Raw genomic sequence first — 24,435 nt, forward strand, 5'->3', positions numbered from 1 at the left:
AGTAGACTTGATTTGGTTCAATAAATTAAATAAAATAAATGTGAAAAGAAGAGATAAAGAATAAGTGAAAGAATAAAAATGTGTAGTTATCAAAAGACAATAAAAAATTTTTTTATTTATTAATTATTAACTTATTATAATTAATTTCACACCATTTATTATGTGTTATTCATCTTACAAATTAACACAATCAATTAGTTTAATTATAGATAATTAATTATAATTGATATAACTCATTTCACTATACTTTCTAAAAAAATAATTAAAAAGGCACGCTTTAATTTTTTGTTAAAGTAAAATAAAATAAAATACATAAATTGAATAGATATAAATCTGAAAATTATAAAATTTTATTAACAATTTAAATAAATTAGTACCATAAAACTGAATTCAATGTCTATTTAAAATAATTATTTACCTTCTATTCTTCTAATTATTAATAATGTAAATAAAATAATACACTATAACTTTTTTTTTATTTATTTTAAGTAATTACTAATATTTTATTTTTTAATTATTTTTTTGTCTTATTTATCATTCATGCTTTCGATCAAATATATTAATAAACAAATAAACTAAATTAACTACCTCAATTATACTTGGACTATTCAACAATTCAACATAATCTTTTCAATTTGGGATTAACTACTAACCATAGAAAATAAAAAATTTAGAGTAATTTAGTATTATTAACATTAATTATGTATAATGAAATAACCTAAAATCATAATGTAATTTATTTTTAAAAAATTAATCAAGCATTATTGTTAATTATAAAATAACCTAAAATTATAATGCATTTTATTTTAAAGAAATAATCAACCATTAACATCAATAAATAAAAACTATCGTCAAAATGCTTTGATTAAAAATATGAGGAGTTAATTACTATTCATTATTAATAATATATCGATTATATCAAAAAATAAAAATATAATTATCCACATTTACATCATTAGAAGAATTAGCATCACAAGTAGAATTTTATCAAAAAAAGAAGTAAAATCGTTATATATATATATATATATATATATATATATATATATATATATATATATATATATATATATATATATAGTGAATTTTAAAATTAAAGATTGTTGAGTAATTAAGAATTTTTTTTGAAATAAATAGTAAAAAAATTAAATGTTATCAACTATATTCTTTCATAAATAACCCTTTTAAGTTGTACGTTATGTTTGGCATGGTTTATTTGTATATCATTTAAACTGGCATTGTTTTTATAACGATCATTTATTCTTAATAATTGTTAGAGTTTTTGATGCCTTACAATAATTATCTATAAAGAAGAAACATATATATTCTGAAAAATTTATTAAATAAATTTATTCTTTTTTTCCTATTTTCACATTAAAATTTTTTTTGTTCTATCCTTTTTTAACTATTATCATGTTATTATAATTGTTAAATAATATTAGAAAAAAATCTTTAAAAATAGAAATAGCGATGTCATCTCGAATAATTAATTCAATAGAATTAAACTTAAACGAATAAGATGGTTCAATTAATTATACAGATAATAGTATATTTATAAATATTAATAATAAAAATAGTCTCACTAATATAAATGACTAATTCAATAATTATATAAAAAAATAAATAATTACATAATTGCATAATTTTTAAGATCCTATACGATTGAATTTAATGGACAAATTTAAAAATATCTATACGATAATATCCTAATATTTTAGCATACTGTAAATCATATTATAATTTTATATATCATATTATAACTTTAAGTCAACTCCTTAAACACATGAAGTACACATGATAAAAGAGAATATTACAAAACAAAATTATAGTAAGATTATTTAAAAATATCGTAAAAAAGATACATCTCTTTTATTAATCAAAGCTAGAAAGAAAAAAATATGCGCCTAATAATGAGCAACTAAAATAGACAAAAATCTTTAAAAAATATAAAAAAAATAAAATGTATAAATAGTAATAAAAGAAATAAAAATTAAATAAATTACAAAAATTGTACCCTTAACATAACATATACACACTGTTTAGTTCAATAGAAAACAGAAAGAAAGAAAATGCAATGAAGGAAAAGAGAGAGAAAACTTCATCTTCCGTTGTTTGGATGTGAATGGAAACCGGAAAGAAAGTGAAAATAGTGGTGTGGGACCCACATCCAACTTTTCCTTCCAAAGTTGCGAAGAAAACTAATGACAACTCTACAATGAAAGTAAAATGATAAATTTACCCATGTTGTTAACATCGAAGAAAAATTCCTAATGTAAGCTATCTGTCTCTGAAACTTGGAGAGACTTCTCTTCTCCACCGCATCTTCATCGTTGTGCTCGACAGTGCTACCGCGGCTTCATTTTCGTTGTCCACAAGCCACGACAGCTTCGTCATCGTCGTGACAGCTCTTTCTCCTCTTCATCATTGCAAATTCAAGCCAAATGTGAGTTTTTTTCGTTCGATTTTGTACTTTTTTCAAAAACAAACTGGAAAAATAATTATGCACATAGTATGTGCTCTTTTTTTTCAACTAAGATCCTCTTGCTTTGGTTTCTTGTTGTTGTTCTTCAAATCCACCGTTTTGTGCATGCTTGCTTGCTAGGGTTCGACCTGTGAAATCTGGATATTCCATACAGTTCGACAACAGAAGGTGCCTGCTGCTGCGTAGTGTTTGGCTTGTGTGTGTTGGTGATTCCCGTTTGGGTATTGTTGCTCTATTCAAAAGATGAATTAATATATATGATATTGTGAACTATTTTCTTTATTGATTTCTGCATGTTTGATTTCGTAATTTTATTTTTTATTTTTTCTCCTCTTTTTAATTGATTTGATTTCTTTATTACCTGCTTCATTACCAAGTGTAATGATTAACTGAATTAATATTATAGTTATAGTTTATTCAAAAGTCCAAAGCTTCCTAAATGGTAAAAAAATCATAAATTAAGAAATTTTTTGATAACCCAAAAGAATAAAACATGATTAAAATTGAATATACCCAGTCCCAAATCCTCATCATGAAAGAGCCAAAAAATTGTAAAAACACAAAAAGGTCACTTCAGATAACATTGCATTCGAAATGTGGAATGTATATCAATCATTATAGGTGATAATGTTTCTTAAATGTGAATATGTATGTATAGTTTACACTCAGAATTATTTGATTGAATTTTTTATTGGATTGTTACAGGTTAGATAATGCCGAATAAGGGAAATAAAACAGCAGAAGCCAATCAACCTTTGAAAGATAATTTAAGATGGTCTGATGATATGGATGAAGTTTTGCTAAATGTATTAGCAGAGAAAGCATCGAAAGGTAATAGGCACGATGGCTCGTGGACAACTGAAACATATGCCAATGTTGTGAAGACTTTGAGTATAGCAATAGGCCCTCACATAACAAAGAATCACATAAAGAATAGAATGAAGATATTGAAAAATCATTTTGCTGAGACATATGACTTATTTCATCACTTAAGTGAATTTGCATGGAATTCTGTAACTAGAAAGTTTGAAACTGAAGAGGAAGTGTGACAAGACTTCATTAAGGTATCTTAAACTTTGCTTTTATTACTTATACTATTGATGAAGTTAGTCAATGAATAATTTCAACACTTGTTTATGTAAGAGAAACCACAAGCAGAAAAATGAAAAAAATACAAATTAAGAATTATGATACTTTGAAGGAGTTGTTCGGAGCTGATAGAGCTACTGGTAAAGGGGCTGCTACGTCACGAGAAAGGATTCAAAAAATTGATAGAGATCATATTGATTTGAATGACTCATTTGAAAATATTGAATTTTCTGACATAGATGTTAATATGGGACATGATACCCCAACGTTTTCTGCTAATTTAGATTCACCAAGTGCTCCTCATAGTCAACCAAATCAATTAGGTGGGACTTCAACGTCAAGAGGAACAAAGCATAAGTCTCCTATGAATGATTTTTTGGAGGCACAATATGAGAAAGTTGCTTTGAGAATTACTACCATGGCCGATGCTGTCAAAGAGGGTACTTATCTGTCTAGCAAGCTACATGACGTAGCTCAGAGGCAGGTTGAATCAGACAAGCTTCAGTGGCTGAGAGGCAAGTTTCAGTTGCTGAAAAGCAAGTCTCGTTAATTGAAAGACAAGTTGCAATTACTGAAAAAGGGTTGGCTATTATGCAACAAAGTAGGCCTCGCCTTTATAGCGAATCAGATGTATGGGATATGTTGACTGAATTAGGACTGATAGGTTCAGCTCGGATGCAGTGTTATCAGTTTTTATGTGAAAATGAGCAGAAAAAGCGCCAAATATTTGGGATCCCACTTGAAATGCGATTGGATGCTCTTTTTTATTTCATGACAGCTGCTGGTGTTCGCTTAGGAGATATGGTACTTTCATAAAACATTAACCATTACAAGTATAACTTTTATACACACTTAATTTCTGATTAATTTGAGGTTATTGCTTTCATTAATTGATTACGGGTTTCTGAGTGTCATATACTATGGGTATATCTTTATGTATTTAAAGAAGATATAATTTTCTGTTTTATTTATGTTAACCATGGTTGGAAATCACTTTATGTATATATACTTTGAGATTGATTGGTTGTTTAAATAGAAAGACATCGATAAAATAGATTATCATGATCAACTATGATCTTTGAATTAATTTGTCTTTGTTGTATATGCTCGTGCAGGAATCATAACTTGAAAATGTTTGGGAACAAGAAGTACGCTGCTTAGTACAAGTAAAAATCGATCATGTGTTAATATTTTTGACTCAGATAAACTTTATTTTTTTGATAGATGGGTACAGATGGCTCAAGCTATGTAGAATTGATTTTTTGGAAGTAGGCGATGTCGCTGACCATGAAGAATTACCGTTTTGAAAAGTGTTGTCTGATGATAAAATAGTACTCTCTAGGAATTCTTTTGATTATTACTTTTTTGGCGTTTTGTTATATGTTTATAAAAATTGTATATGATTTTTGGTCGCACGTACTTGGAAAGAAATGCTACTAACTTTTGATAATATTTTATTTTGTAAATACAATTTAGTGAAATTTTTTTTTAAATATGCTTAAGGAGATTAATGATGTAAAGTATGAGTAGTTTTTATTATTCTTTTACGAGATTATTTATTTATATATTTTTAAAAGAATAATATATATTTTTATTTATGACATTAAAAGATAATAGAAAAGAATAAATTCATAAAAATAAATTCAAAAAAATATTATTTTTAATGAAGAAAACACGTTAAAATATTGAAATATAATTTGGATAATTTTTTTATTAGAAAATAATTTAAATACATTGGTATATTATAATTTATATATAATATAAAGAAGGATATTAATATAATTTCACTTGGTTATGATTTTCTCTTTTCTTACTTTTCCTTTCATCCAAACACAACAAAAATTTTTTTCTATTTTCTTTCCATCTATTTTCTTTTCATCCAAACAACATAAAAGAAAATCAACTTTTCCTTTCATTTTCTTTTCTTTCATTTTCTTTCCTCTCATTTTCTATCTTTCATCCAAACAAAGTGATAAGGTGTGTTTGTTTGAGGTAAAAATGGGAAGAAGGAAAAAGGAAGGAAAGAAATAGGAAAGAAAATAATTTTTTTTCTTTGTTTGGTTGAGGAGAGAAATGGAAGAGGAAGGAAAATGGATGGAAAAATAATAGTGGGACCCACCAATTTTTTTTCTTCCAACAATGGAGAGAAAATTAAATCTCTCTCTACTTCCAATATTACCCTTTTACTATTTTCTATATCATTTATAATATAAGGATAAAATTATCTTTTTATAACATTTATTTCCTTTTAATTTTTCTTTCATCCAAACACATCTAAGAAAAATAAAAATTCACTCAATTTCTTTCTTTTTCTTTCTTTCCTTTCTATTTCCTTCCTCTCTATTTCTTTCCTTACAACCAAATATAGCCTAGAGAGAGAAAAAGAAAGAGAGAAAAGAGAAGGAATGAGTAAAAAATACATTATAATTTGGTATAAATAGATGACATTGAAAAAAATAAACTAATTAAAGTAATTCATGTATTTCGTTATCATATTTATTATTTACTAAAATAAATTAATATTTACTCCAATCAAATCAAATTAAATAAATAATATAATTAACTAAATTAATTAATTGATATAATTAATTGTAAAATTTAAATTTCTAATCAAATTAATTAATTAATATCATTAATTAGTTATAATTGATTTGCTTTACATAATTTAAAGAAATAAATCGAAAAACACTTTTAGAAGGATGTTAAGTATAGAAATCCGATTTTTATAAGATAAAAAAAATAATAATAATAATTAGTAATTACACCTAATTACACCTAACACTTTAGCTGATAGATACCATCATCGCAAGAAAGATCTCTCATTTTCTAAAACCGTCTAAAACGTTCCACTACCACATCCCTTCTACTTATTTCTTATTCCCCCCAAATTGGCAAGTAGCACGCAACAAACTCTTGATCCACTGTGCATTTCCCTGTTCTTCGCCCACCTTGAAGATGACGATGCAGTACAAGAATCTAGGGCGATCGGGGCTGAAGGTGAGCCAGCTGTCATACGGGGCATGGGTGAGCTTCGGGAACCAGCTAGACGTGAAGGAGGCAAAGTCCCTGCTGCAGTGCTGCCGCGACCACGGCGTCAACTTCTTCGACAACGCCGAGGTCTACGCCAACGGCCGCGCCGAGGAGATCATGGGGCAAGCCATCCGTGAGCTCGGCTGGAAGCGCTCAGACGTCGTCGTTTCAACCAAGATCTTCTGGGGCGGCCAGGGCCCCAACGACAAGGGCCTCTCTCGCAAGCACATCATCGAAGGCACCAAGGCCTCGCTCAAGCGCCTCGACATGGACTATGTTGACCTCATTTACTGCCATCGCCCTGACGTCTCTACGCCCATTGAAGAAACCGTTAGGGCCATGAATTTCTTGATCGACCACGGCATGGCCTTTTACTGGGGGACCAGCGAGTGGTCCGCCCAGCAGATCACTGAGGCCTGGGGCGTCGCCGATAGGCTCGATTTGGTCGGTCCTATTGTCGAACAGCCCGAGTATAACCTCTTGTCCAGGCACAAGGTTAGCTTGATGATTTTGGATGCATTCTTTGTGTTGCTATAGTAGATCTTAACTGGAGGGACTTATAGCGGTTACTGGATTCACGTGGAATAGAATAGTGAAATAGAACATTGGGGTATATTTGGTTAGCAAGGAGATGCTGATTGGTTATTGATATTGTTTGAAAGAAAATTTATAATTTTAGCTAGCCAGTGACTGTTCATAGTCTATTGTCGTAATTTTCTTTTTAATTTTTTATCAACGAGATTTAGTAAGAACTTTGATTTGACTGTAACTATTTCTCTTTACAGGTTGAGTCTGAGTTCCTCCCGCTCTACAGCAACCATGGTTTGGGTCTGACTACTTGGAGTCCACTTGCATCTGGAGTGCTTACAGGGAAATACAAGAAAGGAGCTATTCCTCCTGATAGCCGCTTTGCTTTGGAAAATTACAAAGTAAGGCTTGATTTAAATTTCCAGAAAGTTATATGTGTTTGTGTCTTTTTTTTCGGAAATTTGCCAAGCAGTGGATGTCTAAAAGAAAGATACTATGGACATGGTCTTCTAAGGCTGAAGGCTCAAGTTGGGTGTTCTGTTTTTTTGTGTTGCATTATATGCTTTTTGTATTGACTTTTATAGCATGGATTAACTTTGGGGATTTAGTTTCTCACAAGTTGTGGTAAAAGAAATTGACTTATTTGTCTAGTTGATACTGCGATATGTTACATGGTGGATGGTGCAATGTTATCTGTATTTTCTGCTGCAACTGACATCTTAGGTGTAAAAAGTATCACAAATTTGAGGTCGTATTTTGATTGCCGAACAATGATGTATACTTGCCTATTTATTAGAGTTGTGTGTATGGATCAGCATTTTATAATGTAAATAATGGGACACATGTATCCAATGATATTGACTAATGAGAAGCATTGATTTTGCAGACGCTCCTTAAAAGAGTTGTTTACAAGAATTGTAGTTGATATATTGTTGCTGTTTGTTTTTGGCTCAGAGTTAAGTTTAGCATTTAGATGCCTACTTTGTTAACATGTATTGAATGATTTTTCTATCACATTTGTTTGTGACCAAGCATGTAACTATTAACTCTTTTTCTCACGTCCTGTAGAATCTGGCAAATCGATCACTGGTCGACGATGTGCTCAAAAAGGTTGATGGGCTGAAGCCTATAGCAGATGAACTGGGTGTGCCATTATCACAACTTGCAATCGCATGGTGTGCAGCCAATCCTAATGTTTCATCAGTTATTACTGGTGCTACGAAGGAGTCTCAGGTTAGTTCTCGCCCATTCAAGACGTATTTAGAAGACCTTTTAGTTGGAATATCAATGAAACCTATCTGATACAAATCCTACTCTTTCATTTTACACATTTAAAATAAAAATGCTTTCCAAATTGACCATAATACCGGTACAACTGTTCTGAAAGCTAATTTCTGTATCCGGTGAATTCTGTTTGCTTAAAACAGAAAAGAATGGGACTGAGCAAAGGAAGGTATTAAAGTGTAAAAACTAGAGAATACAAGAAGGAATAGAAAAGGACATAAAACACATTTATGAAAGGTTCAAGGAACAAACGATAAAGGGCCTGTTTGAAACAGGTTCTGTTCTTTAGTTTTGGAAAACATTTCAAAAATTAGAATAATTCTATTTGAAGTGGTGTTTTTAAGAATAATTTTAAAAATCTAGAAAATAAAAACCTATTTGGGAAAATTGTGAAACCAAAGGGCAGAGACTTGGGTGGTGGTGGATGCCACAAGAAACAAGCAGTAAAACAAGTACTCTGTTTTCTGACTTTTGAAACACTGCCAGAAGATAATTCCTTAACCAGGTCATTCTCTTTTAAAAATTGGAAATTGCCTCTGAAATCTGTTGTCAAATAATCCCAAAGTGTTTTTTTAGTGTGGTTCATATCAATTTATCATTCGAAAGAGGGAAAACAATCAGCAGATTATTGAAAATTTTAAGCTTATTTTCAACCCCATACTAGGCACTAACCTATACGGAATCAGATCCAATATGGGTTATCTTAGTGGGAATTGGATTAATTCATGGGCCACCTTTATCCTCAAGGTCGGAGGTTGAAATCCTAGAAGGTTTTTTGGGAAGGGGACTTGAAGTGTCTGAATATTATATATATATTCAAATGTACAGGAAATCATCTCTTTATAGAGGAATTACAGAAATAGAAATAACTAGAAAATGGGAAAGATACTAGCCTAAAATAAGAAAAGATTTCTAATAATAAAATCTCTAAAAATAAGCTAAACTAAAACCGGAAAGGATATTATAATTAATTCTATTTACAGAAAAGATTCATGAAATAAATTAAGAATCTGATTTTGATTTGATCTAGTCAACACTCCCCCTCAAGCTGGCTTGAAGATATCCTTCATTGACAGTTTGCTTATTATTCTATCAAAGGTCTTCTTGGGTAATCCTTTAGTTATAACATCTGCCAATTGTTCCGTGGTCGGAACATATGGGATACAAATCTGTCCTCTCTCAATCTTTTCCTTTATAAAATGCTTGTCAACTTCAACATGTTTAGTTCTATCATGCAGAACTGGATTATGGACAATAGAAATTGCAGATTTGTTGTCACAATACAACCTTATTGGTGGAGAAATGAGAACCTTTAATTTTTGTAGGATTTTCTCTACCTATAGTGCTTCACATATTCCATGAGCCACTGCTCTAAACTCAGCTTCTGCACTACTTCGTGCTACAACACTCTACTTTTTACTCCTTCAACTAACCAGGTTTCCTCCAACAAAGGTGCAATACCCGGATGTTGACTTTCTATCCATGACATTTCCAGCCCAATCTGCATCTGTATAGGCTTCTACTTGAAGATGTCCATAGTTTTTGTAGAGTAACCATTTTCCAGGCGACCCCTTCAAGTACCTTAGGATTCTAAAGACAGCATCCATGTGTTCTCGGCCAGGTGAATGCATAAACTGGCTTACCATGCTCACAGCAAAGGCTATATCCGGGCGTGTATAGGATAAATAGATTAGCCTCCCCACTAACCGTTGATATCTCCCTTTGTCCATTACATTTTCTGGTTCAGCTGGCTTCAATTTTAAGTTAGGCTCTATAGGTGTTTCAGCAGCTTTACAACCAAGTAATCCCGTCTCTTTTAAAAGATCTAAGATGTACTTTCGTTGGTTCATAAAAAATGCCTTCCTTAGACCTTGCAAATTCAATTCCAAGGAAGTATTTTAATGAGCCAAGTTCTTTGATTTCAAAAGCTTTGGCAAGCTTTTCTTTCAAGTCTTTTAGCTCCAAGCTATCATCACCTGTCAGAATAATGTCATCCACATATACAATTAAGATGGCAGTTGTATTAACTGCTGAATGTTTATAGAAAAGTGTATGGTCAGCTTGGCTTTGAGTATAACCAAGTCCCTTCACCACCATTCCAAGTCGTTCAAACCAAGCTCTTGGGGATTGTTTCAATCCATAGAGAGATTTCTTTAGTTTGCATACTTTATTCCTCCCTAGTTCAGCCTCAAATCCAGGTGGAAGTTTCATGAATACCTCTTCCTCTAGCTCCCCATTCAGGAAAGCATTTTTTACATCTAATTGATGTAAAGGCCAATTGTAAATCGCAGCAAGAGATAAGAGAATCCGCACAGAGTTGAGTTTAGCAACTGGAGCAAAGGTCTCTTGATAATCTACTCCATAGGTTTGTGTAAATCCCCTAGCTACTAACCTAGCCTTATACCTCTCTATGCTTCCATCAGCATTGCACTTGATGTTGAAAACACACCTGCAGCCAACCAATTTTGTATTCCGGTGGCAGATCTACAATCTCCCAAGTTTCATTCTTCTTGAGTGCATGCCACTTTTCCATCATTGCTAATTTTCAATTGGGATCATCTAGTGCTTCCTCTATATTCCTAGGCTTAAACAGATTTGTAATTTTAGAAGTAAAAGCTCGACGTTTTTGAGAGAGATTTTGGTAAGAGACATAATTGGAAATAGGATGGTTGGTGCTGGTTTTGAGTACCTTTTTGGTGCAGGTTTTGGTTTCTTTCTTAAGGGCTATTGGCAAATTATTATTAGAAGTAGCAATTTCAGATTTACCTGGAAGATCCTCAGGTACTACAGTTGGGCCGTCTTCCGGGTTTTCAGATTGGGTTGGTATAGAGATGATGGGCTGGTCTCTATTCTTCTTGGGATATTTTCGAACATAACATCGAAGCTCCTTTTCTGATTGTGGTATTTTTTTTTCTGTTTGTGTTCCAACTAATTCTGGCACAATTTCAGAATTGATTTCCTCATCTTTTTTGGCAATTATTTTAGAAATTGTTTGATCAGTGAAAGTTGTATCCTTAATATGTAAGATAAGAGTGGGTAAAGGTTCATGCAAAAAATTTTCTTCACTTAGACTCTCGCCCTGAAGAAATTTCTTCTGAAAAAATGTTTCATGTTCCAAAAAAGTAACATCCATGCTTACATGACATTTCTTTGTGTGTGGATTGAAACATTTATAACCCTTTTGACTTGGGGAATAGCCAATAAAAATGCATTTTTCTATCCTTGGATCAAGTTTACTTCGGGGTGAAGGTGTATGCAAAAATACAGTACAACCAAATACTTTTAAAGGTAAATTAGAATGCAACCTACATGCTGAAAAATTCTTTTTGAAAGTATCCAACGGTGTGTAGTAATTTAACACACGCGTAGGCATTCGATTTATGAGATAGGCTGCTGTTAGGACAGCATCTCCCCATAAATACTTTGGAACATTACCCTCAAACATAATGGCACGTGCTACTTCAAGGAGATGTTTATTCTTCCTTTCAGCAATGCCATTTTGTTGGGGTGTATTGGGACATGTAGATTGATGTTAAATACCTTTTTTTTTTTGAAGAAATTCACCAAGATTTTTGTTAAAGAATTCAGTACCATTATCACTTCTTAATATTAAAAATTGTGTCAAATTGAGTTTCTACCATTTTTGAAAAATACTGAAAAATTTTAGGAACCTTAGATTTTTCATGCATGAGATATATCCAACATAGTCGTGTGTGGTCATCGATAAAAGTCACAAACCATTTCTTTCCAAATTGAGTTGTTGTTTTCGATGGACCCCATACATCACTATAAATCAACTGAAAATGTTTAGATGCATGATAAGGTTGAGAGTAATAAGAAACTCTATGGCTTTTTGCACGAATACAACTTTCACATTTAAGGAAGAATCAATATTCTTAAACAAATTTGGAAACAAATGTTTGAGATATGGAAAATTAGGATGTCCTAGTCTGTTGTGCCAGAGCATTATTTGGTCCTTTATAGGTATAAAACTTATACCACTAAATCCTTGAGCTACTTTATCTTCCGAAATATTCTCAAAATGATAGAGCCCGTCCATCATCTTAGCACTGCCAATCATCTTTTTCGAGGTCCGGTCCTGAAAAATACCATGAGTGTCAAAGAATGTCACAGCACAATTGGAATCCTTGCAGATTTTACTAATAGAGAGAAGATTACAAGAAAGCTTAGGTACATGTAGGACATTTCTTATGTCAATGTTTTTGGAGAATTTAATTGTACCTTTTCCAGCAATGGATGAAAAACTACCATCAGCAACTCTAATTTTCTCATTTTCAAAAGGAGGAGAATAAGTTTTAAATAAAGGAGAGAGGCTGGTCATATGGTCAGATGCACCTGAATCGACAATCCATGGTGCATTCAAGTTTGAGGTGCAGTTAAGGGACATAGGAATACTAAAATTACCTGTTTGAGCCAAAGAACCACTAGGAGTACTAGATACAGAATTGGAATTTAACAGCCTTATGAGCTGCTCAACCCGTTTCTTAGTCAAGGATGATTTTTCAGCATCATGAGCAGTTGGGGTAGAACATATTTTAGGACCAAGTTTGCTGCCTTTAAGATGTGCTGATTCTCCATGAATCTTCCAGCAGGTTTTTCGGGTGTGACGAGGTTTATTGCAGTGGTCACACCAAAGATTGGAGGGATACTTTTGATTTGATGAACTTTTAAGTGCAGTAGGTGCCACTAAGAGTGCATTAGACTCCAAAGAAGTTTGTTCAGTCTTGCCTTTCTCCATCATCACAGCTCTACAAGTTTCTTCTCTTCTAACCTAAGCAAAAACTTCTCCAATTGAGGGTAGGATTGTTCTTCCAATAATTCTGCCATGAACTTCATCTAGCTCCACATTGAGGCCTGCAAGAAACTGAAATGTCCTTCCTTCTTCCACTGTTTGTTGGTGGTGTTTGGCATCAGCGGCTGAAATCCACTTGTAGTTATTGAAGTGGTCAAGGTCCTGCTACACCCGCTTCAATGTGTGGAAATATTTGGTGACATTGTCACTCCCTTGTTGAATTTCTCTAGCTTTTAGAGTAAGTTCATAAATCTGGGATTTATTCCCAAGATCAAAGTACATCTCCTCGACACTATCCCACAATTCTTTGGCAGTGGTATAGTACATATAGTTACTACTGATATCCTCCTCCATTGAGTTCACCAGCCATGTCATCACCATGGAATTTTCGATATCCCACACATTATATAGTGTCAGTGACGTTAGGCTGGCTTTGCTCATCAGTGAGATATCCAATCTTCCCTCTTCCACGAATGTACATCTAAACTGATTGAGACCACCTAAGGTAGTTTGACCCATTGAGTCGAAATGTGGTGATCTGAATTGAATGGGAGTCACCACTAATTAGTACCCGTTGCTCAGATTTTAAATCTGATGGAGTAGGAGTGGTGTTCTCCTTTTGTTCATGATTAATGACTGAGGAACTGTCAGCCATATCTATAAATCAGAGGCACAGTGCAGAGATTCTGCTCTGATACCAACTTGAAGTGTCTGAATATTATGTATATTCAAATGTACATAAAATCATCTCTTTATAGAGGAATTATAGAAGTAGAAATAACTAGAAAATGGAAAAAATACTAGCCTAAAATAAGGAAAGATTTCTAATAATAAAATTCCTAAAAATAAGCTAAACTAAAACCAGAAAGGATATTATAATTAATTCTATTTACAGAAAAGATTCATGAAATAAATTAAGAATCTGATTTTGATTTGATCTAGTCAACAAGGAACTGTATCGTTAACAACTCTAGGTCCCAGGGAGTTAGACTTCCTTTCCTAACCTTGAATTATCAAAATGAAGAAAAATATGGAAAGGGTACTAGTAGTTCAAATTTGAAAAACTAAAAGATACTTGTTAAAAGATAAAGAACTTGATCCCCTATTCTCTATGACCCAAAAGGATTTAAAAGAAAATTTTGAAAAAGTCACAAAATTCTCTCTTTCATGAAGGGAAGAAAACCAAAGCCATCACACGCGCATACGTGCACATGCACACACGAAAAAGGCGAAACTAATGGAAAGTTAAATTATTGAAACAGAACTTAGCCTTAAAATACTTAAAAGGCTTACTTCCTGAATGGAACTTTTGCTTCCATAAAAACTAAAACTACCAATCTCAAGTCCCAACAATGTTAAAAACATGACTGCATTTATGGGTTCTTAACTGATGTTAAACCGAAAGGGGAACATCTCAAAACCAATGTTGAAAGTTTTTTGTGTATCGCCAGGCTTCATTTTTAAAATATCTTATATTAGGGAAACAGAGCCCTGCGCATCTCTAACACCATGCTTTTTTAGTTTTTATGCTGCCGCTAATACCACAACAATCGTAAAAGAAAAGACATTTTTCTTTTACTCACAGAAATCAAGAACGAAAATAGAAAAAAGGAAAACAAAGATGATAGACATATAGAAGGAGGAAAGAAGAATAAGGGAAAGAATATATAGTCCTGGCTGTACCAGACTAGCAGTTTACCTATTGAAGAGTCTAGCAAAAAGCAATTAATAGGCTTAAACAAGTTTTCGGTTCCTATAAAATACCCATTTAGACCATCTCCAGTAGCGAATTCATCCCAGTTTCTGTTTATGGTCCACCTGTCATAAAAAATAACTCCATATCAGCTTTTGCGTCATAAACAGTAAATAAGAACTCAAAGCATCTCTCTCTTCTCTATTAGGAGGAACTAATTTTAGTCTTTGTTGTGGTTCCACTTAATTAATTAATTAAAATACTTAAAATTAATGTAATTAATTTTTTTCAATAATATAATTTAAATTTATAAATTTAAAAATAATTCACTATTAAAAGATATTAATATTAAATAAATTCATATATAACAATAATACACAATATATAATTCGCGATTACACTAATTTGTAAAATTGCTTATACACAGAAAAACATAATTAAGCTCTATAGTTGACGACAAGCATTGTGAAATTGCCATATTTGTTAATGATAACGGTAACATAGTAACGACTAGTTTCCAACGGCTAATTTTGAAACGGCTAACGGTTAGTTTTACAACAGCTAATTTAATTTAATAATATAATTAATATTCAATATTAATTTAATTACTTATATTAATTATGATTTAAATAATTAATATAATTTAATATAATTTTTTAAATAACTATATTAAATACTTAAATCATATTTAATTTATAAATAATTATAATATTTAATTATATACATAAAGTTAAATATATGTATGGTTAACATATTATGCAACGTTAGTTATTATATTAATACCATATTATTTAATTTTTTTTTAACTTAAATGCCACAAGTTAAAATATCAAAATCAAAATGAAAACAAACCAAGTCTCTCTGAGCAGGGCCTTGCTTGCTTTGAAAAATGTGCTGGGACTCATCTTTATTTTGTTCCAACGGTTGGTCTTCATCTTTTGTTAGACAAACAGTAAACAGGTCCTTCATTTATTCACCGTTGGAGATGCTCTTAAAATTTCTTTTGTGGTCCAATAAAATTTAAAAGGTTTTTTATATTAGTACATATATACACGTTACCAAAATTTAATGTTATCTTTTCCAAAGCTATTGTGTTGAAGTGAAAAATATAAAATCGATGGATCATACATAATGCATGATCTATATGCATATTTTCGTACCTTATATATACATGCATTTTGACAATTTATAGTAGTACTAAGTATGATTAAAAATATCCTGGTTATTTATCTTACTTTTTTCTGTTTTCTGTTCAGATTCAAGAGAACATGAAAGCCATTGATGTCATTCCATTACTTACTCCTGCTGTGATGGATAAAATCGAGGCTGTTGTTCAAAGCAAGCCGAAGCGGCCCGACTCATACAGATAGATGCTGCTTCAGATCCGCTACAATGCTACATTATTTGCACCTTATATCGGCATGCTTGGTGTTATTCCCGATTGAGATCTCTTCTTTTCTTCCTTGTTTGTATCTTCTTTGTGTTGTACATTGGTGTTGACTTTGCCTTTACTTTTGGGTTCAAGGTTGCCAAATTGATTTTAGTTGCAATATATTCCCAGAATTGAGTAACTGGGGTATAGGATTTACATTGGCTCAGATTTAATGATGGCTATATGATTTGAACAGTTTATAAGTTTTTAATTTTAGACTTTATTTGGATTCTTATCTATGTTGTGAGCTCTAGAATGTTACTGGGGCAGAAATTTATTTTTCCTGGTTGCTTATCAAAGAGAGCATATTTTTTGGCATAAATATGCTCAACACTTCGTGTTTTAGAAAAGTTTTTTTTTTATTTTTTATTTTATTTTTATTTTTTTAATATAATAGATCCATATATGATCTGTGCACATTTGTTAAGATGTGAAGGTTTCATAAATCTAATTTTGTTCGAGTATTTTAGGTGCTAAAAATTTAAGATGTTGTGCATCTACCAAAGCTATTAATTTTTGGGTATATTATCAGAGTTCAGTTCTGGGTTTTCCAGTTATGCTCAAATTAGTAATGTGCTCAGAAACAGTGATCAATTCACGCACTCGGTCTCGTGCTCTATCTTCATGATCTTTGTTACCAACATGGGTACTGACTCGTGCCATATATAATAGCTGGTTGAACTTATTACCACTATCAGTTGTACATCTTGCAAATTGTTTCATTCACTTATTGATGTTCTAAATCACATCCTCAAATTCAATATAATTGCAGTCGTCAAAGCTTTAATAGAACTTTAAAATCACATGGGAATGTATTGTAGTCTTTATTAGAAAGATATCAATGATTTGGGATATATTAATAAGAACGTTCAATTTTCAAACCCATTTTATAAAAGCAAATCAAAGCAAGAATATATATATATATAGCTATGAATTGTAAATGCAATCAACGGGGGAAAGCATAGCGGAGCAAGAAAAAGTCAAAAGAAATAGGTGCAAATCTTTGGTAATAAAGAGGGCCAAAAAGTAAATATCATGCAAGTAAATATTTAAGTTATTCACCTTTGCTAGGTTAGTTTTCTAATCGAGTAGAACCTCACCCTAGCCCCTGACGATTTCGCAAAACCCTTTTCCACCCCCTAAAAAAAGGTATAATGTCATTGCGACCTCTATCCATCACTTTCGTTAGATATCATGGCTTTTCTGTCAAAATTTCCGTTAATAAGAGGTAAAGACTACATGTAAGGTTATGTTGCTACATGTTATTGGACAATCCATTTGGACAGATCGGCTCCTTATACCGTAAGCAAAACATTGGCGTTCTGATGAGGCCAAAACGTTGCATTACACAACAGCAACATCATATAAGCAATCTCTTCCCATTCATTTCCCTTATTAACACTAACAATTACAGAAGAATCTTAAGAAAAATCCTATTTCACACCAGAAATTCTCCAGTAAGAGACACCGTGATGGAAGACGAACAACGATGTGACGATGCAGTGACGGCGAAGATCTGACGTCATCATGACATAGCATGACGTCCTGTTCGAGGATTACGAGGTAGGCTCTTTGCTTGGTTTTCTAGCATTTTTTTATGTTTGGTTTTGTTGTGGTCCTGTGAGTGTGATTCTGCTAGATGGTCCTACTTTGTAACACCTTGCACGCAACTCAAAGTTAGTGGAATTAGTGGCTTGTCTAGTAGCTAAGGCGACAAATATTTTCTGTTTTATGGTTAATTAAAGTTATCAAGTAATGAAAATCAATTAGCGATTTCTGATTAATGTTGAGTGAGGTAATTAAAAATTGGTTTTGAGTTGTTGAAGTTTAGTTTAATTTACTGTTAGCTTACTACAAATGTCTTATGAAATTGTGCTTGTGTTTTATCATGGAGGTTGGTTTAAAAGAAATAAAAATGGTGTTCTCAACTACATGAATGGCAAGGTTAACATGTTTTCTAAGTTGGATAGAGACTTGGTCATTTACAAAGACTAAGTGGAAATGCTTAAGGGTTTGGCAACAAAAGCGAAAGAAGCAAAGAACAACTGAGGCTACTGACAATCCATCAAGGCAGCAGCAACAAGTCCAACAAGCTGAGTAGCAAGTACTATGTAGACCTAAGTTTATAATGTTTGTGGGTTTAAGAGTACTCTATCAATATCTTTAGGGATCTAGTCTGCAAAAAAAGTCAATTAGAGTTTAATTGTCTCTATTTTATCTGTTTACAACATCAGGATGTGCCTCCCACTAGCAATGCTCCAGGGCCGAATGGAGTTAATCCAAATGTGACAAATGGTGAACCAATAAAGAGTGAAGCAATTGATCATGTTGTAAGTGCTACTTGTGTATAATATTGCATTTGAAACATTACGAACATATTAAGTCTAAATTTTAAACTTAGTTGTGCATATAAGCTAAAGCTAAGAAGCAGAAGAAGAAATAATCAAAAATAGAAATTACAAAGTCGCCACAACTTTGGGCGTCATTATTTTGATAAAAAAAAAGATCTTTTTTTAATAAAAAAAGATATTTTTTATTTTTTAACGTGTTTGGCAAATTTCTAGTAGTAAAAGTAAAAGCACTAGAAAAAAAAAAGATCTTTTTTGAGAAGCTGTAATTTATATCTTTTTTTAAAAGATCTTTTTCTCTTAAAAAAAAGATGTTTTTCATCTAATAAAAATAAAAAAGTACTTTTATATCGTTATACCCAAACATAATTGATAGATAAAAAGATTTTTTGTATGAGATTCCCAAATATAAAATTACTTTTACTTTTCCATAAGATCTTTTAAAAAAAGATAACTCAAAAAAAGATCTTTTCTTAGAAGCTCACCCAAACAAGCTCAGAGAAGATGAGATTCCACATTCTCAATCTATACCACCAGTTGAGGTATTGGAATTGTTTTTCTCAATGTCAGTGCTTCTGGGTTTAAGAATTGGAATTGATTTTCTTATAATGTCTTGTAATGATTTATTCGGTCAGAAATTGAATTTGTCATTTCTGTGGCCTATTCAAGAGGCCAATGTTAATCCTTAACCCAACTCCATAACTTACAACGACATACAACTAGGGATCACACTAATAGCAAGACCATGGAGATCAAAACAACCCATTGTGAGGCCATACTTGCCTGATTTAAGCTTTTTACATGTTACACCAGTAACTGCAAAAGCATCCAAGCCAATACGTCCTAAACCAAGTAACAATAATGGAATTTCTTCAAAGACATTAGCATCCACGAGCCCTTTCACAACAGCAAGGCTTTTCTAGTTTATCCTAACTCTAGGACCCAGGCTTCAATCCACCCTCAGGCTTCAAGGCACCAAGTAACTCTAATGCACCAGCTGCTTTCAATCCTCTAAAGAAGAAGTGAAGACTAGGGCCTACTTAATATAAGTTGCTATTTTACTATTACTAGGATGATGTAGTTGTTTGTGTTTATTTTGGATGGTAAGTTATGACTTTTGTTGCCATATCCACTTATGGTCATCCTTATTAGGCATCCATTGTAATTTTGGCGAATCCTTGGATGGATATCACAATGGACTTCATTGTAATTTTGGCGAATCCTTGGATGGATATCACAATGGACTTCATTGTGTAGCATCCCAAATTAGTCTGGTTCATCACATATCGGTGGTTGTTGATCGTTTTAGCAAGGTTCACAAAAAATCTCCTAAATTTGAGTGGTACCCCTTTTTGAGTAGGTTCTGGAAAAGTCTTCTAAGTTTCAGTGGTACTGGTACCAGTTTCTTTTACAACACGACCTCTCATCCCAATCAGATGGCAAAACAAAAGTCATCGATAGGTCTCTAGATCAGTACCTTAGGGTTTCCACTCATTCTTACCCCAAGATTTGGAGCGCCTACTTGTTGTGGGCAGAATTTTGTTATAATGGCACCCACCATTAGGCGTTAGAAAATGTCGCCTCATGAAACTCTCTATGGATTTCTAATGAGAGCATTGTCAAATTATCTACCACAAGTGTCGGAGGTTTAGGAAGTCAATGATTTTCAAAGAGCTAGAAAGGTGATACATCGCGAACTGAGGTTTCTCCTCTAACAAGTTCAAGTGAAGATACGGCAGTAAGCAAATCATCTTTGATGACCCAATGAGTTTGCTACGAATGATTAGGTTTTGCTCTAAATCAAATCGTTACGCCAACTTTCTCTAATCATGAGCAGCCATAACAAACTAAGCAAATGGTTTTATGGCAGGTTCAAGATCCAGGAGTCAGTGGATCATGTGGCTTATCAATTCGCACTACCGTCGATGTGTGTCCTGCACTTGATCTTCCATATCTCGGTTTTGAAGAGTAAAAGGGTCCTCCACTAGTAGATGCGCTAGTTGCTCCATATTTGCCCTTATCCTATGGCGGTATTAGAAAAGAAAACCATGACAACCTCAGATGGAATGCGAGTTGATGCTATGGTCGGTTGCAAAGGGGTTTCGCGAGAAGAGGCCATCTAGGTTGATATGTTTGAATTTACAACTCTATTTTCTGAGATGGAACTTGAGGGAAAGGTCTCTATGGAGGAAGGGATAGTTGATATAGCTCAATTGTAACTCCAAACCAAAATCATAATATTGAGGATGGGCTAAGAAAGAATGAGAAGGAGAAAGATTGGCTAGAACCAATTGAAAGAGATGAAATTGAGCCAAAGAGAATGAGACGAGCTCCAACTTGGTTGAAGGATTATATTAAGAAACAGAGGAGGATGCAGGGAACTAGAGCTAGAGAACTAAAGTATCCTAAGTAAGTTAGAGGGGAATGCAAATGGAAATAAGGAGAGAATCACGTCAATATAGGATTGGAGAAGAATTCAGTTAGATCTCTCTAGGAGTTTCATCCTCACTCGAAGAGGAAATTTTTGCATCTCATTATGTTCGATCCACAAGCATACATACATATACATTCTCCAATTCATTCATCTAGTTTCTATCATTTTCTCACACAATTATTACTATGAATTTAATTTTTCCAGGCAAACACAATTCAACAATTTTTGTATGGATCAAGCTCCTCTACATTAAGGAGATTGATAAAATAAGACGACGAGTATCTAATTACTCTTATCTTTTCACTTTAAATGATCTTTTCTTATTTGTGTGATTAAGATTACGGAAAAGCTCTGCATACAAGTCCTGTATGTTTTACAAGTTCATTAAACAATAAAATCAAAATATGCGCTGCTTCAGGTACGTTGATTACACGCGCTATATAACATCGCGCGTATATCTAACTACCAGATTTAAAATATTTCTTTCCTTTTTCGTTTTCGTTATTTTGAGATTTCGTTGTTCTTCTTCTCGCGCGTCTTCCCTCCTTCTTCTCCATCGTTCTTTTCCTCTCCTTTTCTCACTAGCATCTTCTTCGTTTAGGTTACCTTTTTCTCTCTCTGCAACTCGACCTTCGTTTTCTATTTTTGATTTGTTGTTTTCTGAAATCAAAGTTTGATCTCGTTTTGAAGATAATGGATCATTCAACCTCAGATTCTCAGCTGAATGCAGGCGAAGTGGATTATGAGTCAGAATCTAATGAAGTTCCTGAGGTTTGATTTACATAGGATTAGTATGAATTTTCTTTTAGTAATTTGTATAGCATTGTGTAGTTGAAAAATTGCTGAACATTGACTGTGAAAGTAACACGTTTACCTGAATCTGTCGATTCAATGTATTAGTTGTGATTAATTACCTGGAATTTGTAGTAGACGCTCGGGTGTAGATCAATTCTTGTTTGGGTGTATTTTAGCTAGAAGTGTGGGTGTATCTACACTTTACTGGTTTTTTTTGTTATTTTAATTGACTTGTTGTTGTTTAGGTGTATTATATTAGACATGATTGGGTGTGTTTTTAGTTTTTGAGATGGTGTATTCTGCAGCCTGTGTATTTACAGTTTATGGCTTTAAAAGTCATTCTGTAGTTGAGTTGTTGCAGTTCGGGTGTATCGTATTAGACATGATTGGGTGTATTTGAATCATATCTATGGGTGTATTCACAGTTCTGACACGGTGTATTTTGCAGCCTCTCTCGGTTGTTGATGACGAGTTTGTTTCAAAGGTCGGAATGACCTTTACCACCCTTGAAGATGCTGGAAAATTTTACAGGAACTACGCCAAGGCTGCAGGTTTCTCTACAAGAGTTCGGTGCACAAATAGGAAGGGAAACGAGATTAAGAACCAACTGATTACATGTAGCAGAGAGGGAAAATGGAAATCTAAAATATCTCCGACCGAGAAGACCAATCCGACAGCCGGTCTAAACTGTCCTGCAAGAATTTATATACACACATTGAAGGATGTCGGTGCTTGGATCATTTCAAAGGTTGTGCTGGATCATTCACACCCCTGCTGTCCAAGCAAAGCAGAGATGCTCAAATAGCACAGGGAACTAAGCATGTCCATTCGTCGTACGATATAGAACAACGAGGAGGCCGGTATCAGACCAAGCAAAACCTACCAATCATTTGTTGCTGCTGCCGGGGGTCACCGCGAGTTAAATTTTATCGAAAAGGACGTGAGGAATTACATTACCAGGGAAGTGTGGAATGTTTCCGAACAAGAAGATGCAAAGGAATTCAGGAAATATTTGTTAAGAATGAAAGAGAAGAATCCGAATTTCTTTTTTGAGCTCCAACTCGAAGAGGATCAATCGATTAAGCTGGCTTTTTGGGCCGATGCAAGAAGCAGAGCCGCCTTTGAGTATTTTGGAGACGTCATTTCATTCGACACCACCTACAATACAAACAGGTAACAAACTGCCCCTGTTTATGATGCTAAATTAATTTATTTTTACTAATCCGCATCAGAGGTGTATATTGGCTGTTTCATTGGGTGTATGCGAAGCATTTGTTAAGGTGTAACTAATGATTTTGCATTCTGGACCATGATAATTTGTTTCAGGTATAATTTGGTCTGTGGTTCTTTTGTCGGGGTGAATCACCACGGTCAGTCAACATTTCTCGGATGCTCTTTGATGAAGAACGAAGAAATTGAATCATTCAAATGGTTATTTCAAAGCTGGCTTCGTTGCATGGGAGGAAACGCTCCGAAAAGGTTTCTCACCGATCAGTGCGCATCCATGAAAAGGGCTTTAGAGGCCTGTATGCCAACAACAGTTCACCGCTGGTGTATTTGGCACATCATGAAGAAGATTCCAAGCAAATTAAACAGGTACAAGGGACATGCCGATATCGAACAAGAAATGAGCCAAGTTGTTTGGAACTCTCACAGCAAAGACTCATTCGATAGGAATTGGAATGATTTTCTGCTGAATTTTGGTCTTGCGGACAACAAGTGGCTTTCAGGTAATGTCTTTTTAAAATCTACAGCAGAGGTGTATATTGCATGTTCCCTCGGGTGTATTTACAGCCTGTGTTTGGGTGTATTATGCAGATCTGTACGAAGACCGTCACATATGGGTTCCTATCTATCTGGATCACCACTTCTGGGCAGGGATGAGAAGCACACAAAGGAGCGAGAGCATGCATTCATTTTTTAACAAGTATATCACCCGGAACAGCTCGCTTATTCAGTTCGTCAAACAATACGATAATTGCCTCGGAAGCAGGGAGCAAGCAGAGAGAGAATTAGATGCTGCAGATTTTCATACGCTCATACCGTGTGCAACCAAATCCTGCATTGAAGCTCAGTTTCAAGATGCGTACACTCACGCAAATTTTAGGGAAGTCCAAGCGCAATTCAGAGGAAAGGCGAATTGCATCACGAGATTAAAGAATTCCGCTCTAGGCTATGGGAAAAAATATACATGGAATAGAAGTTGTTGATAAATGGCAAATATTTACATCATTTGTTCAATTTACAAACTACCAAGCAGTTGGATTACCCAGTTTCTATATCAGCAGAATTAATCTGACAAAACGGACTTAATAATATAGAGGATGGCTTCGACAGCCTTATAGCACTACTCTCTCTAATTGCCCGATCTCTCTGTGTATTCATCTCACTGAATAGTATCCGGGAAGCGTACTCCACTCTATAGTGGTCCACCTCCTCCTACAATTAAAAAGTATATTCTGTTTAAACAGCAATATTAATTCAGTAAAGTAATACAGAGTTATATGGTT

The 24,435-nt window shown here is 33.6% G+C and overlaps 2 protein-coding genes and 1 pseudogene across 5 annotated transcripts; all 3 read left to right on the top strand.

The window, feature by feature from the left end:
- Nucleotides 1-2,279: 2,279 nt before the first annotated feature.
- LOC110268849 (uncharacterized) lies at nt 2,280-4,384 on the top strand (annotated as a pseudogene). Its single transcript, XR_002357446.2, has 3 exons — nt 2,280-2,440; nt 2,600-2,700; nt 3,185-4,384. The product of XR_002357446.2 is annotated as an uncharacterized LOC110268849 (transcript).
- Nucleotides 4,385-6,329: 1,945 nt separating this feature from the next.
- KAB1 (potassium channel beta subunit 1) lies at nt 6,330-16,583 on the top strand. 2 transcript variants are annotated; one of them, XM_016327940.3, is made up of 4 exons: nt 6,330-7,093; nt 7,384-7,527; nt 8,195-8,359; nt 16,173-16,583. In XM_016327940.3, exons 1-4 carry the CDS (start codon nt 6,524-6,526, stop codon nt 16,284-16,286), a joined length of 993 nt encoding a protein of 330 aa, XP_016183426.1. In that variant the 5' UTR covers nt 6,330-6,523; the 3' UTR covers nt 16,287-16,583. The 2 variants fall into 2 exon arrangements, 1 of the variants encoding a protein (XP_016183426.1); XR_015905438.1 differs by lacking the exon at nt 16,173-16,583 and adding an exon at nt 14,174-14,345 and having other exon boundaries at nt 6,380-7,093; nt 8,195-9,203.
- Nucleotides 16,584-17,919: 1,336 nt separating this feature from the next.
- LOC110268846 (protein FAR-RED IMPAIRED RESPONSE 1-like) lies at nt 17,920-24,193 on the top strand. Of its 2 annotated transcripts, XM_088503432.1 has the most exons (5): nt 17,920-18,678; nt 21,821-21,901; nt 22,374-22,559; nt 23,568-23,655; nt 23,744-24,193. In XM_088503432.1, the coding sequence occupies exons 2-5, from the start codon at nt 21,824-21,826 to the stop codon at nt 24,133-24,135; spliced, it is 744 nt and encodes a 247-aa protein (XP_088359558.1). In that variant the 5' UTR covers nt 17,920-18,678; nt 21,821-21,823; the 3' UTR covers nt 24,136-24,193. The 2 variants fall into 2 exon arrangements, with proteins under 2 accessions (XP_088359558.1, XP_088359557.1); XM_088503431.1 differs by lacking the exons at nt 17,920-18,678; nt 21,821-21,901 and having other exon boundaries at nt 22,511-23,098; nt 23,252-23,655.
- Nucleotides 24,194-24,435: the final 242 nt, after the last annotated feature.

Source organism: Arachis ipaensis, chromosome B2, assembly GCF_059453495.1.
Source record: "Arachis ipaensis isolate K30076 ecotype BB chromosome B2, ASM5945349v1, whole genome shotgun sequence".
NCBI lineage: Eukaryota > Viridiplantae > Streptophyta > Magnoliopsida > Fabales > Fabaceae > Arachis > Arachis ipaensis.

What these genes read in the sequence shown, in the direction of transcription:
- LOC110268846 (XM_088503431.1), top strand. Translation starts at nt 22,947, where the DNA reads ATGAAAGAGAAGAATCCGAATTTCTTTTTTGAGCTCCAACTCGAAGAG. An exon ending in ACCACCTACAATACAAACAG is followed by an intron (nt 23,099 to 23,251) that starts GTAACAAACTGC and finishes AATTTGTTTCAG; the next exon opens with GTATAATTTGGTCTGTGGTT. An exon ending in GGACAACAAGTGGCTTTCAG is followed by an intron (nt 23,656 to 23,743) that starts GTAATGTCTTTT and finishes TGTATTATGCAG; the next exon opens with ATCTGTACGAAGACCGTCAC.
- KAB1 (XM_016327940.3), top strand. Translation starts at nt 6,524, where the DNA reads ATGACGATGCAGTACAAGAATCTAGGGCGATCGGGGCTGAAGGTGAGC. An exon ending in ACCTCTTGTCCAGGCACAAG is followed by an intron (nt 7,094 to 7,383) that starts GTTAGCTTGATG and finishes TTCTCTTTACAG; the next exon opens with GTTGAGTCTGAGTTCCTCCC. An exon ending in TTGCTTTGGAAAATTACAAA is followed by an intron (nt 7,528 to 8,194) that starts GTAAGGCTTGAT and finishes CACGTCCTGTAG; the next exon opens with AATCTGGCAAATCGATCACT.